General features: G+C 41.8%; 1 protein-coding gene across 1 annotated transcript; it reads left to right on the top strand.

Annotated features, from left to right (window-relative positions):
- Positions 1 to 7,968: 7,968 nt before the first annotated feature.
- On the top strand, positions 7,969 to 14,700 carry LOC139351567 (uncharacterized). Its single transcript, XM_070993514.1, has 5 exons — positions 7,969 to 8,014; positions 8,163 to 8,507; positions 13,866 to 13,976; positions 14,113 to 14,147; positions 14,599 to 14,700. Exons 1-5 carry the CDS (start codon positions 7,969 to 7,971, stop codon positions 14,698 to 14,700), a joined length of 639 nt encoding a protein of 212 aa, XP_070849615.1.
- Positions 14,701 to 16,140: the final 1,440 nt, after the last annotated feature.

Below are 16,140 nucleotides of genomic sequence, written 5' to 3'. Positions count from 1 at the left end.
TCTTGCAAGATGACTGACGAAGTGAAGAGCAATGAGCATCCTCTGTGTCGTCCAACTCTGGATACACACCTCTCACAAGTTATAGCCGCTAGTTAACCACACACAGCGTGTCAGGCTTTTTTGTTTGTTTGTTTGTTTATGTTTCTCTTGTTAAAAGGCAAAGTGCATTAGAGAGATATCATGTGTTATTTTACCGTCAAGCTGTTTTTTCCTATGTTTCTAGAGGCAATGAGGTATAGACTGTTATTTTACTAAACCTATGCAATATGCATATTCACATAATTTTGGACTATTACAGTATAAATACAATAATAATAGAAGAATTTGAATTTTGATTTTCTCAACCTCTCATTTAAACATATCAGTACTTGTTTATAACATCTACACACAAATTAATTCAATTCAATTCAATTCAATTCAATTCAATTCAATTCAATTCAATTCAATTCATTTCAATTCAATTCAATTCAATTCAATTCAATTCAATTCAATTCAATTCAATTCAATTCAATATTCCTTTATTAGTCCCACGGGGAGAAATTCCAAATTACAGCAGCATCAATGAAGTGTATAGAGTATTGAACAAAATATAAATATATAATAAATATATATAAATAATATAAATATAATATGCATACAAATTATATAACTTTTAGAACCTTGCTGTCAAAGTTGATAGTCAAACTAAATTAAAGCACAAAAATATTTAAATACATGATTTCTATATCATTTAATTATTTTTTACTTTATTAATTTAGCACTAAGAAGTACTAAAGGGCAGATTATGAATGGACTAAATTTGTGGCTATATAGTACAATTTTTGAAAAGGTATGAAATGTCATATCAGCAGCAGCAGCCTCCTCACCAACCCCCTCAACAGAAGCTGTTCAGTGTACCCCATCAGGTAAAACAGAGACTAATTTTGCTTTGCGCTGGCCTCTAACAAATATATGAGGTGTGGACAATGATATGATATGTTGCGATTCCATGTTACATTCTCCTCTATGAATATGGGTTGCGACCATTCAACCGGTTATATTGCAAGGTATGTTTTTGTATGGTGTTTCAAATTCGTGCTCCATGTGCCCCCTTTAACTTTGAGCACCAGCGCCTCCAAAGGTCTCTGCACGGCCCTGTGTGGCAGCTAACGTTAATGCTCGCCTGGCCTAAAAACTAGCCCGGCCTCAGCTCGCCTGGCCGAAACTAGTCTTAGTTTTTGCTGTAGTGGAGCTGTGATGAAACAGATGTTGCTCCATGAAACGTGCAGAAAGCTGGCAAGTCAGTGAACGCCACAAATGCTGCTCAGACGATGTGAAGCTGGAAGAAAGTGTGAATGAGAGACTGATGAGGCCTCTGAAGTTCATGACTGTGCTCACTTAACTTTTCCACAATGACACATTAAAGCTGACAGCACTGAAAGTACAGAAAGACTTGAGAAATGTCAAATAAAGCCATGAATGTGGGCTCAGAAAAAATACATGGAGGCAAAATCAGTGTTCAGGGAGCACCTTGCTGCCAGCGAGCACAATACAGTCAGTAGTACTTATGAGCAAGACTGAGAGTCCCAGAAGTCCAGAAAACACTGTGATCAGAAGCTGGACTGCAGACAAGGGATCAATCAAGTTTCCATACAGGATGAGCACAAGAAAGAGCATCTGTTCACCTTGATCACCTGTTGACAGCCTTTGTCTTTTCACTGTTTGCTTGCCTTCATGAGGTCTCTGAACATTATTCATGAAATATGACTTTGACTTTGACGGTTTCTTTATTGATCCCAATTTGGGAAATTATTCCATGCAATATTGTGGAGATACTAAAAGGAACCAAAACGACTGAATCACACTGACAATCTGGTCAAAAAATGTAAATCTGGCAACCCTCATTCAAAGCCTGCAAGATGAAGAGTCCTATTTTTGAAGCTTTATTTAAAAAGGGGGATGAATGTAGTCAAGTTTTCCATCAGAGAGGATGACATCCCCCGCCAGCCCTCCTCAAATCAACCTCTGACCAGCTCAAACATCGCAACACAACAACATTCAGAATGTTGACAATTGTATTAACAAACAATGCACAATACAGGTTTGAAAGTGTGAACGTTTTATTACAATACAATGAGAAAAAACAAATAAACAGAAAATATTGGCTGGCCATGGAGGATGAAGTCTTTCCTCTCGGTCAGGAGCGAGAAAGCGGCCACATAATCTTCAGGCTCGTCAACCAATCAGAGGCACTCGATCAGTTACGCCTGCTGTCAGAGATACATGAAGGAGGAGAGCTGTAAGACGTACAAGTTGATGGAGTAGCATGTGACCCCCTTCCCTCAAAAGGTCACTCAACTGTATGACAAAAGCTTTCATCAGCACCTCACTGCTATTATCTGCTCTGCAAATCAACACTTTGACATGAAAGCTTTCAAAATCCTTCTTTTCTTTCTGTCAAGACATTTTTAAAACCATCACTGAAGGTAAAGATGCTCCCTTAACTCTCGTCTGCATCAGCTTCAGCTGAAATCACAAGTTTCTGTTCTTCATTCTGAACCTGAGAAGTTGAAATGTGACGGTGCGTTTCACAGCTGGTGGGGCCGGGAGGCGAGTCAGACAGCTGGACAGTGGGCCGACTCTGAGAGGGAAGGAACAGACAGTGAAGAGGACACAACATATGTCTCTGATCTGCAGTCAAACAGGCAAATAGTTAAATATATAGATCTCTGCAGACTTCATTTATCTGTTACAAGCTGACAGATTTGTTGTTACTTCCTAGTGTCAAAGAAAACAGGCAGAATGAGAGCAACTGACCCTTTGATAAACCCCTCCTCCAAACAGCAACTGTCCAGTCGCAGCTCAGTAACTGTACCGAGGCGTCGGCAGGCCTGTCAAGCTTCGCATGTCTCTCCATGTTAATGTGTTTTGCATGAGACTCAAAGAAGAACCACACTCGGTATCTCAAGAGTTTGGACGGTGGTGTCTTTTTTGTGGTCGTTCAAAAACCTAAAAGACAAGAGCAAACGTGTGAGGAATGGGTTTCACTCTGTCTTTCTGTCCAGTGGAGAGGAATGTGTCAGTCTCACGCTGAGGGAGGAAAGTGGTCACAGCCTCCATCTCTCAACAGAAAGTGCCTGGAGCTGTCCGTGGTGCTGAAAGTGCTCAATCACTTTGCCCCACTGCTGAAAGACAACATGTGGTGAGGACAGACAAGACACTCTTTGACACTTTCCCCTTCTTCCTGATTCTTCTCCTTTATCCAACATTCACATTTTTCCCTCCTCCTCAAGGGTCGACGGAGACTCGCCATCTCCTTCCTTTAGGAGATCATCCAGAATCCAAAGGTCCAAGACACTTCAGAGGATCTCAAAAACCTGTCTAACAACAGCTCCATTACTTTCACTATGAATTCAACTCTTTTAAACTGCACAGCATCATGTTGTATGAAGTGTTTTATTCTTCTTACATCAGTGATGAATTAGGATTTGAAACCTTTGAACCAGTTAAAGTGAGCAGGTGTAGCTCACACATTCAGCCTGAAGAAACACAAGCTCTCTCCCTGCAGTGCCACATGTCGAGCTGTCACACACCAGCTACAGGAGTGAAGCTACTCTAGCTTAACTTAGCTTAGCTTAGCTTAGTTTAGCTTAGCTTAGTTTAGCTTAGTTTAGCTAATCTTAGCTAAACATTCACTTACCAAGACGCTGCACAAACACTCATTAACCCTCAACACACAGGTCCCTGGATGTCCTCAGTCTCTGCTCTTGTCTTCTGTCCTCAAAACTGCTTGGCGTCACATTCAAACGGACCAACTTTATGGAGCTGTGTTTACTTTCAGCTGTTTCTCACTCTTTTCTTCTCTTGTTGCCTCTTCGCACTTAGTTTTGAACTTGCTAACAAGATGGGGCGGGACTTCACTCGCTTCCGCCAACAGCTAACTTTCACTGCGCCATCTAACCAATAACAAACCAAATGTCAACAAAATCAGTCTTTTCAGGCAGATGACTGACACTATCCGTTTTTCTCTTACTAACAGAAAATGATGGAGAATATGAATTTGTGTGTCTGTGCGCCCTCTACTGTCCAGTTTGAGTATTAAACTAACAGTAATAATACAGTACAATGAATTTGGCATTTAAATCACTGTTGAAAACCATGAACTTGAAAAACAAAACAAAACACCACACACACACACACACACACACACACACACACACACACACACACACACACACACACACACACACACACACACACACACACACACACACACACACAAATATATTTCCAAAGACATCTAGGTTATCATTATAGCAGTGAAGTGTACCATTATCTCAATGACTTTTGAATGTCTTTCATGGCATTTCTAATTCCTGTGAATGCATTTTTAATCCTTTACACTCTGCTGATATTGTCTGATCATTTTTTAATCCTGTACATTTTCTTGGTTCCTGCCTTCTGCAGACCGAAGAAAAAGTTTTGTCTGCCACTGTTTCACAACCTTAAATGACATCGTTGTGATGGACTTACTTAATTCTTCTACTTCTATCTATCCATCTGAAGGTGCAGCTCATAAAGTTCAATATTGGAAACTCATGGTGTCACACTCTAATCAGCCAATTAACTCAAAACACCTGCAAAGGTTTCCTGAGCCTTTAAATGGTCTCAGTCTGGTTCAGTGGGCTACACAATCATGGTGAAAACTGCTGACTTGACTGATGTCCAGAATAGAGTCATTGACACTCCACAAGGAGGGTATAAGCCACAAACGGTGTCTTTGGGTGCCATGTCACCTGCTGGTGTTGGTCCACTGTGTTTTCTGAAGTCCAAAGTCAACGCAGCCATCTACCAGGAAATTTTAGAGCACTCCATGCTTCCTTCTGCTGACAAGCTTTATGGAGATGCTGATTTCATTTTCCAGCAGGACTTGGCACCTGCACACTGCCGAAAGTACCAAAAGCTGGTTCGACCATGGTATTACTGTGCTGGATTGGCCAGCAAACTCGCCTGACCTGAATCAAGTCAAGAAGAAGATGAGACACCAGACCCAACATGCAGACGAGCTGAGGGCCGCTATCAAAGCAACCTGGGCTTCCATTACACCTCAGCAGTGCCACAGGCTGATCGCCTCCATGTCACGCAGCAGTGATGCAGTAATTCATGAGAAAGGAGCCCCAACCAAGTATTGAGTGCAGAGAAATAAACATACTTTTCAGACGGCTGACGTTTCTGTTTTAAAAATCCTTTTTCATTGATCTTATGTACAGTAATATTCTCATTTTCTGGGACACTTTGCATCAGCTGTAAACCATAATCATCAAAATTACAAGAAATAAAGGCTTGCAATATTTCACTCTGTGTTATGAATCTATATAATATAAGTTTCACTTTCTGAAATGGCTGACAAAAAATCTTGAACTTTTTCACAATATTCTAATTTTTTGAGTTGCACCTCTGTCTGTCTGTCTGTCTGTCTGTCTGTCTGTCTGTCTGTCTGTCTGTCTGTCTGTCTGTCTGTCTGTCTGTCTGTCTGTCTAATTACTTTGTTCATATTTAAGGAATCGTCTCAGCTCGCAGTGTGGTCTTATGGCCTTTGAGCACAAAGAAGCTGTGTTCAACTTGTCCATATATTAACAGTTCCTCCTTCATTTCAGACTTTTTTCAGAGTTCACAGATTTTCACCTCAGCTGTGATCACACCACACTGTGCCGTCTCTTCCTGTCCAACCGGTGATGTGTCCCTCACTCACTGCTCCACTGCTGCACACCTCCATCTATCTATTGTCTGTCTGGACAGTCAGATAAAATTAGCAAGACAGAAAGATGAGAGGCAGAGACACGAGAGCAAAAGCAGTTGGAATAAAAAGCATGTTTAATAATCTGATTATTTGGCATTTGCAGCCACAAAAGAAAAGAAAAATAACAGCAGTTTCCACTTATCTTTGACAGAGACAATACGTATTATCAGTTAACTAACAATCCTTTTCTGAAGTTTCCTGACTTTAACCAGCAGACCAGAAGTCAGACCGTCCAGGATCACTGTCACATCCACTCCACACCTTACCTGCCACCTGCTCTCTCCAGCCCCGCCCTCCTCCCCTTGCCTGAGCTGCACACCTGTGTCTCCTTACTCATTAAGTGAGAATATAAGCACTGCTGTTTGACTCACTCTTTGTTGGATTGTTCTTTGTGGTTATGCAAGTCTTTTGTGCCCTTCACAGATCACACTTGTCAGCTTTGTTATTCCATCATACTCTTCTGCACGAAAGAGTTTTAAATTTGTCTCAACATTCAAAACTGAATCTAGCTGAACTGTTTAACCTGAAACGATGGACAACTTGCACAATGAAGGAAATCTTAAAGAGAATCTTACTTTTAGACTTTCTGTCCATCGTCATGTGGCTCATTGCTGTCTGAACGTTAATGAAGATGGAACAGATTTGTGTCATAATCACATGTAATTTGTGATTTTTGAACGTAACAAGACCTCATGATAAGTGCAATAATAAGCCAATCATTTTAGCTCTGCTGGCTGACAGAACTCAGCGAAGTTAGCAAAGAAGATGATGAAAGTGATTCAATGCCAGGACACACTGCGGCTGCAGAGAGCAAGCAACAGGAGGTGTGCTGTTATTTTGTGGTTTGACCTGTTGCTCAAAATAACTCCGTAAAGGCTTGAGGCTGAATTTGAAGTGTGATCTTTTGCAGGAGGAGCGGCAACACTCTTTGAAACGGGTCACAGCGAACACAACGCACACACTGATTTCGTCTTTGAAATCCAGCACAGAACTCACATTTGTTCATATGTGTTGAAGAAGTGTGTTCAGACCACACTGTGCTGTCTCTTCCTGTCAAACAAGTGATGTGTCACTTGCTCCTCCACTGCTGCAGACGTCCAACTGAATCTCATTATAAGACAACCTGGACAGCCATCATCGTCCTTACTGGCTCCTCCATCAAACACCAACCGCATGCAAATACTGAGAATTAAAGCTCTGCTGCATGAAGACGCACTCCAATGAATGAACATCAGATCTTTAAAGCAAAATTCAAAGTTTGGCAAGATTGATTATTAAAAAAGATTTTGCAATAAAAGCAGAAAAAGACATAACTGAATAATGAGGATTGGATGTCCATCATTGTAAAATCCACAGAAATACTGTCCAGAGTCAGATAAACCCCTTTGTTTGGTTTGGAGAAAGACAGTGGACGTGTTGGACCACATTTCAAAATTTCCGCTTTGGTATCCATGCTAGACTTTGTAGTTATGTGTTGACAGAGTCTGTTTCCATTGCATTTTGTGGCATTTTTTTTATCTTAATGTGCAGTGCAATTAAAACATGTTTAATAACACCACAGCTCTCCTCTGTGAATCGTTTGAATGACTCACTTTTTATGCAGAGCGCTGTTGGTTCGAGTCTAACAAAGGCACAGCTACATTGTTACAGATTTCTATCCGGTGACTCGACAAGCGGAAAGAGTGTTTGTTCGTTTGTTCATGTGCTGCTGCATAAACAGGAAAGTCTACATGTCACCACAACTCATATGTCCACAGCTGATTTTCATGTCACTGGATAAGCAGCTGAGAGGGCTTGAGTAAAGAATGGTACAGATGTTTAAAAAGACACGTTGGTGGGTGTCAGGGGGACATATTTCACCATCAGCAAGATGTTTTTTTTTCTGCAACATTGGACACATGATAAGAACCTCTGAGGAGTTGTTCTGAATGGATCTGAAATTCTTCGTGGAAACTGAAATCAGACATAATGTGATATGGTAAAATGTGGAATTTCAAGCTCTCCTTTTAAGTCACACTTCAGTTTGTGTTTTTGGTTGTTAGCTGGGGCTTAAATCTACCTGAAGGCATCGCTTTGCATTGGCTGGTCAGTGTGAAAAGACAAAAGAGACCCCGCCTCTCGAAGCCTCTCTGAGCCTCTTGTCGGAGCTCAGTGATGCAAACTCTCCCTGCAGAGACACTGAACGCACAATGAGGAGCTTCACCTTGCTAACAGTTTTACTTCTCTGCACACTCAGTAAGTTCAGGCTCGTCATTATTCTCAGCACCAGATAATGTAGAAGCCAGCAGAATTTCAGTGTACAGATTAGACCTGAAAGAGTTTTTTTGTGACCTTATTACAGTCAGTGTTCTTTCTCTCTGGTCGTCTCTGCTGGTTGTTTCAGGCTGGATCTCTGTGTCCGGATCTGAGGCTCAGACTGTGGAGGTTCAGCCTGGTGAAGAAGTCACACTGATGTGCTCCAACAAGTCCGTCCATCCAGCTCAGACAGACTGGTTCAGGCTGACCGACAGAAGCAAACCCCACTGTATCTCCTCTATGTACATGTCTGATGGGGAAGCTTCATTCTGTGACGGGATTAAAAAAGGAAAGTTTCAAATGAGCTCCAACGGCTCCACGGTTTTTCTTCAAATCCAGCGAGTGGATTCCTCTGACTCTGGACTGTATTTCTGTGGATTCTACATGGACGGACACACAGTCATTGTCAGTGCGACTCATTTAAACATTCAAGGTAAGATTGTAGTGAAGACTCCTTTCCCATCATATGTCACATAAATATGAAAACAACATCAAGACGCAGACATGAATTCATTTCAAATTAATTCATCCACATCTGTTTAAAGGTGATGGTGAATCTGATGATGAAGTGAACACTAAAAGTAAGGTTCTCCTTTCCTCTCTGAAGCCTTTTGTTATTGTGAAAGTTACCACAGAGCCGTTCCTTTCAATCTCAAACATGTCTGATACCTCAGAATCTAATACAGCATTTTTCTGGTAGAGGAGCCTGATGGGATGACAAAGCTCATGAGTGTGAGTCTGGTTGGTCTGACTGTTTTCCTCACTGTCGTCATCATCGTTCTGGCTCTTAAAATCAGGAAACTTCAGACAGGTACGGAAGATTGATCATTTGTTGAACATCCTTTTGTCAGCAAAGTCTACAGGCAATAAGAATGAACTAATCAGACTTTTGTGTTTTGCCCTGTAGCTGTGAATGAAGAAGCACAACCGGACAGAAACAAGGTGAACCCAGTGTTAACACATATGAACTGTGTGTCATCCTCCTAAAGTGTCATTTAAACACATGATAAGTCTGCTGATGATCTTCTGCTGGAGGTGGCACCAAACAGCAAATCCGGCTCGAACAATAACTGCATTTCTCACCAAAATGACTGATAAAAGTAAATAATCACAAAATGCACAAATGAACTGTGTTTATCGACCACAGTTTTACGAAGTGTCCCTGAGCCCATGTAGTAACGTCCTTCACTCGCTCGTGAGTGACTGAGCCTTTCGAGGATGCTCCTTTCATAGACAATCATGATCCTATCACCTGTTACCACTGAACCTGTTTAGAGTGCAAAGTGTTCAAAATGGTTCTTGATAATTCAATTATAACCACTGTCAGGTGGAGTTATTTTAGTTCTGTTAATTAGCTTTTTTGAAGTCTGACCTATTCAAAAACCTTAGTTTGAATGATGTGACACATTGTTCTTTGTTTTAATTCAAATTGTGCAACAGAGCTGGAATTCCATTAAAAAATCATGTTTCAGCGTTTTTTTTTTTTTTTTTGCTCACACTCATCTTTATTTGAAACAATTTCTTTGTTGTCCAGAGAAATTCAGCAGTTTTACAGATTTGGGGGAAACTCTGCTGCAGTGTTTGTGATTCTGAATGTGTGACTTACAGAATCTGGGCTCTGATATCGTGAAGTTCCTTCCAAAGACAACGAGAAGCAGGAGGCCTGCAGCAGAGAGAGGAGTGGAGACTCATGTTATTTATGCCGTCAGCAGATAGACTCCGGAAGAAACGGGAACTGCAGCTCTGTGTGGAACATCTGCTTCATCATATTAATCTGCTCTTCTGCTTTTCTGTATGCGTGGCTGCAAAACATATGTTCATAAAGAAGCTCCTACTGTGTGTTCATGGAGAATTGGCATGTTCTTTCTTTCACTTTCATGGTCAGTGTCTCTGTCACACAAAGGACACTGATGACTGCCAAACTTCCTCATAGAGAGAGTCAAACGGTTTGTCTGTTGGAGGGAGGAGTGAGTGAAACACATATCACAGGAAGAGGCAGCACAGTGTGGTGTGAGCACAGCTGAGAGGAACGTCAGTGGGCCGCTGAAGTCAAAGCCTTGAAGCAAAATAGAAAAAGAAGCTGTGAAGACTGACCTACTTTGTTTGGACTAAATAACATCAGCCTCTTCATGTGAATGGAAAATCAGAAAGAAAGAGAAATAATGAGAGTTGGTTGTCAAATGAGAGGAATTAATATCACTTTGTCTAAAGTCTCATTTAGTGAAAAAGTTTGAATATTAAGGTGAACATACTATTTTTGTTCTCGTGTTTAGTCTTGATTCTCACGTCCTTTTTCCTCTTCTTTTTTTTTTTGTCCTTGATTGTTAAAAGCCCCCACACATTTGAGGTTTGATGGAGGAGGAGCTGGCAACAACAGTGACGTACACATGACTTGTTGAGGAAAAAACATGCACCACTGTAGAAAATGTTTCCACAACTTTTCTAGATTTAACTGAATATGCTGACTTTTAAAAACTGATGAAAGTCTCAATTGTATGCTGACGTGGTGAATGTGTCTATAACAAAGACAAAGGTTAGCTTTCCGCCATGGCTGTGTTTGCATGCATGTGTGAGTATGCAACAAGTCCATTTTCCACTGTGGTGAAACACTGTGTGCAGAGCGAAAGCCACAGGAAGACTGGCCCTCAGCTCTCTGCGACGAAACCACAAGCAACAAAAGCTGAGCGACTTTCACACCACAGCTTTACGTTGTTTCTCTTGAAATGTGAAGAGAAATGTGAATCCTGTCAGCAGTAAGTCCACACCCTTTTAGACCATCACCTTCTTCACAGACCACACTAACCAGTTTCCTCAAACTCATTTCACTCTTTCACCTTCACACATCAGCATCCTGCTTTTAGAAAAGATGCTTTGTGCAGCACAGATGACTGTGTCTTCTTCCTGAAACTGAGATACCTACAGTACAGCTGCTCAAGAGATACAGAATCTGATGCCAGAACAGGGCTGGGGGCAAACAGCAACAGGAGGGAGCAGCTGAGGGGGAAGGGTCCTGATGCTACACACCACACATGAATGTCCCACACTATCCAAGTGACTCTGAATGCTCCACAGTCAGAGATCAGTGAAGGGGACATCGGCCTGCCAACCCTTTAGGCCCAACAGCTCCTCTCCAGCTAGAGAGAAAACAGCAGTTAACCAAGCACACAATGAATAAACTAATGAATACAGAGGCCACTTATTTGTTCAGGCCAAGAAGCTCACCAGCATCGCACACCAACCACCTCCAACACCCCACTGTAGAGAGGCTGTTGTAGGTTTGAGCTTGTTGTTGTTTTGCAGCTCAATGATTGGTGCCTGCAGCAGCAATCAGTCACCACAGCTGCAGCCAATCCACACTCATCAACCGGATAAAAACCGGGATCTCCTCTCCAGTTTTCAGCAGATTGTTTTTGTGACAATAAATCTCTTTTACCACTCAACTGCTCCTTCGTCTGTGTTGTGAGTTCAGTCATTTATCTCAGACCTCAACAACAGCAGGTTGTTATTTCCTCTTTCCAGTTGCATTATCCACAGCTTTAATTTGACTTTGATTTCTCATTTGAAAGCAGAGCTGAGAAGCTGCTGGAGTTTGAGGTTCAGCTCTGAGAGGAACTTGGTGACGTCCATGAAGGCCAAATCACACTTGCTATCACTGACCATATTTACAGCTGGCATTAACGTGTGTGTTGGGTGACCCAATCACAAGTGGACAGCTGAGACACATCACCGTTCACACCTGCTTGTGTCAAGCGTCTCCAAGGTGTCCAGCTGACCAAAGTTTGTGTTTCAGATTTCATTACTGTGTCTGTCTGTCCGTCCGTCCGTCCACACTTTTTGAGCATTACCGTCTCCCTTGCCATGTGTAGAAAAGTAATGAACAGGCAACATGAAACCACAGGAAGACTGGTTTCCAGCCATACTCACACACATCAAAGACTGAGAAGGTGCAGCAAAAACAATGCTGCTTAAAAAAAACACCAATATATATCAGACTCTTCAGACACTGGAAACTGAGCATTTACTTTGTGCATCTTAAAGACTCTGGACACATGAGACAAAGTGTCTGTTCTGCTGACGGATGAGCATGATAGAGGTGTGGTTGTGGTTGGTGGGTGGATTCACCAAGAAGACGAGAAACTGAGTGAATGAACCCTTCATCAACATGTGTGACACAGGAGCTGGGCTGTGAAGAATGACTGGACGATATGTGTAACAGATGGCCAAGAACAGACAATCTTCAGTCCCCAGAGCAACAATAAATGCCACAATGAATGACTGCAGTCATCACTTCAGAAGACACATCGTGTCAGGGCACCTCTTGTGGCCACCTTCCATCATGTGCAGTATATCGACACCTTGATGTGAGACGATGCGGAACAGCACAGTGGGCCAGGTTCATCCATCCATGGCAAACACAGTGTTCATAAAGAGCTAAACTAAACTAATAAAGCATGACACATGAATGGGACACTGTAGGTTCCTTGTTAAATCACAGTCACAGTGTTTGGCAGCTGTAGTTTCATCCTGGCTCAACTACAGCACATACTCCCATCAACGGCAAATATCCTCCATCTAGACTGCAGCTTGTTCTGCAGTCAAACACTGGAAACCATCTCTCAGCTCTCTTATGAGGTCAGCTTATGTGGATCCTTTTCTTCTTCCATCTGTCTTTGTTCATAGCATTGTGTGTACTTTGCTGTGAAGATTATCGTGACAATACCATTTTCTGAATGAAATAAGTTCGTCCTAAAGCCAACATGTTTGCTCATTTGGCTGAAAGCAAGCCTGTAGTCAGTTTGAGGAACAAACACACACAAAAAACAAAACAACAAACAGCCCACCTCTCTGTATAAAGAGCAGCCTTCCTGGAGCACACTTTTAATTTGTCAGACGCACAATGATGAACTTCACCTTGACAGCAGCATTCATTCTCTGCAGCCTCAGTAAGTACTGCCATTGACTTAATCATAGCAACTTTAATGTTAATTTTATTATGAGATGTTCAACCTGCCCTAATTGAAGCGAATCTGCTTCTTACTGACTTGTGAACCTTTATTAAGAGGTGTTCGTGGCTTTATAATGAGGAAGCCTCTTGTCGTCCGCTGGTTGTTTCAGGCTGGATCTCTGTCTCAGCTTCTGAGTCTCAGACTGTGGAGGCTCAGCCTGGTGAAGAAGTCACACTGATGTGCTCCAACATTTCCAAATATGATGGTGTGATGTTCTGGTTCAGACTGGTGAACAGAAACCAGATCAGCTGTATCTTTGTTCTGTACAATTCTAAGAGCAACGCCACATTGTGCGATGGATACCAAAGTGGAAAATTTGAAATGAGATCCAACACGTCCACTGTCTTTCTCCAAATCAAACAAGTGGATTTATCTGACTCTGGACTGTATTTCTGTGGATTTTACAGTGGTGGACGTCCACTGTTTAGTGTAATATATTTAAACATTAATGGTAAGATTATTATTTTTTGTCTTTTGATTCTCAAACCTTTTTTCATGTCTTAAAACAACTTCTTGTATCCAACAAAGTGGCTTTTACACTTTTGATGTAAATCTGTTCAATCAGCTCAAGGCTAAATGTGTCTTCATTTCTTAAAAAGGCAGCCATGACCCACATGACGACGTGCACAGCGAGTGTGAAAGTAAGATTCTTCTAAAGATTTCTTTCACTGTTCAGATCATCAGATGTTTGAAGGCGAAACAGTTGAGATAAATTCAGTTTTGTCCATTTTAGACATCAAGTCTCTGAAGGGAAAAAGAGTCTAACTGAGTGATCTTTCTCGTAGACGACTCTGAGGGAATATCAAAGCTGATGAGTGTGATCCTGGGTGCTCTGACTGTTTTCCTTGTCATGGTCATCGTTGCTCTGGTCGTTAAAAGCAGGAAACGTCAGAACGGTACTTTCTCACAGCTTCGGTGTCTATCTTACATTTGGTTTTGTTGCTGGTGAAAATGCTCTTCAAGTTAAAAGCTCCTGTTTTACCAGAGACAGTGATCAATGAACTGATCAGACGTTTTGTTTCTGTCACTCAGCTGGTGAAGAAGAACAGAGTCCAGAGCAACGAGAGGTTTGTTTGATTCAGTCCGATGACAAACAGCCGGTGTTGTATTGTATCAGCTAATATTAGCTAGTCCCTGAAACGTTGGTGTATTTGTATATATGGATGTATACAGGATGTATTTATTTGCATTGAGATGCTAAGTAAGAAGAAATTCCAAAAATGCCCAAATTATGTTTGAGGCACTTTGCACACAGTGCCTCCTTTTCATAGTTTGTCCATTAGAGAGCACTAATAAGTTTCTTTTTCAGATTGAAAATGTGCTGCTCAGTCAATATCTTTGTCACAATCCTTTAAAGAATGACATTAAGGGCATCTTATCAAGAACATCTGCTATCATATGTATTTAGAAATAAAATAAGTCAAATATCTTTATTAGCATCTGCCTCAAATGTTAGACTGTAGGAATAAATCATCATGTCAAGCCGTCACATTCAACCTGAAAATACTCTTTTCACAGAACGTGGGCTCCGATGAGCTGAACTACGCAGCCGTGACGTTTCGACCGAAAGCAAAAAGAAGAGAGCTGGAGCCAAATGTTATTTATGCTTCCACCAGATAGACTCAGGAGGCAGCTGGAACTGATGCTGTATCATATCAAGCTTTGTATGCCTTGTTGGTGACAGCAATAATCATTCATGCCAAACTTTGAATTTTGCATTAAAGATCTGATGTTCATTCATTGGAGTGCGTCTTCATGCTGCAGAGCTTTAATTCTCAGTATTTGCATGTGGTTGGTGTTTGATGGAGGAGCCAGTAAGGACAATGACGGCTGTCCAGGTTGTCTTATAATGAGATTCAGTTGGACGTCTGCAGCAGTGGAGGAGCAAGTGAGGCACACACCACCTGTTTGACAGGAAGAGACAGCACAGTGTGGTCTGAACACACTGAACACGTATTAACAATTGTGAGTTCTGTGCTGGATTTCAAAGACGAAATCAGTGTGTGCGTTGTGTTCGCTGTGACTCGTCCCAAGGAGTGTCGCTGCTCCTCCTACAAAAGATCACACTTCAAATTCAGCCTCAAGCCTTTATGGAGTTATTTTGAGCAACAGGTCAAACCACAAAATAACAGCACACCTTTTCTGTTGAGAGCAGCTCATTGGAGCACAGCTGAGTTACCAACACAGAGCTTCACCTTGATAAGATAAGATAAGATAAGATAAGATAAGATAAGATAAGATAAGATAAGGTCAAACTTTATTAATCCCACACTGGGGAAATTAAAATTGTTACAGACATGAAAGAATAGAAGATAGATTGAATTGCACATGAGTTTGATATGGGTGATAAATAGTGTTTGTTTGTTTTTTTTACTATGACACAGTAGAAAAATATATTATGCAGTAAAAAATATCTAATGTTGCACAAGATATTTGCACATGTAATGGATATGAGTGAATGTTAGCATAAATGACCACAGTGTGGTCTGTGGTACCTTCCTGCGGAAGTGTCTCACCACCTCCTTTGTCTTCCTGGCGTTTATGTGCAGATGGTTCAGTTCACACCAGCTGACCACGTTGGTTATGACCTCCCTGTTCTCCAGTTCATTCCCCTGTGAAACACGTCCAATGGCTGTATCATCTGAGAACATCTGGATGTGACAGCTGTCAGTGTTGTGTCTGAAGTCGGGAGTGTAGAGGATGAGGAGGAAAGGAGAGAGCATTGTCCCCTGTGGAGTCCCTGTGCTTCAAACACCACATCAGACAAACAGTCACACACACAGTGGAGCCTCACATACTGTGGTCTGTTGGTGAGGTAGTTGATAGTCCACGCCTCCAGGTGGTCTACTCCGGCTCCTTCCAGCTGAGCAGCGATGGCTGGATTGTGTTCAAAGCGCTAGTGAAGTACAAAAAAAACACGACCCTCGCTGTGCTCCAAGTGTTCTCCAGGTGAGAAAAGGATCTGTGAAGCAGGTAGATGACTACGTCTTTCACACTAATGCCTGGTCAATATGTGAAGGGTAGGGGGTCCAGCTTGCTGTTAGCCAGGCGACGGAGGAG

This window comes from Chaetodon trifascialis, chromosome 23 (genome assembly GCF_039877785.1).
Source record: "Chaetodon trifascialis isolate fChaTrf1 chromosome 23, fChaTrf1.hap1, whole genome shotgun sequence".
Classification (NCBI taxonomy): domain Eukaryota; kingdom Metazoa; phylum Chordata; class Actinopteri; order Chaetodontiformes; family Chaetodontidae; genus Chaetodon; species Chaetodon trifascialis.
Note: the sequence above shows the minus strand (reverse complement) of the source record. Positions and strands in the feature narration are given on the sequence as shown.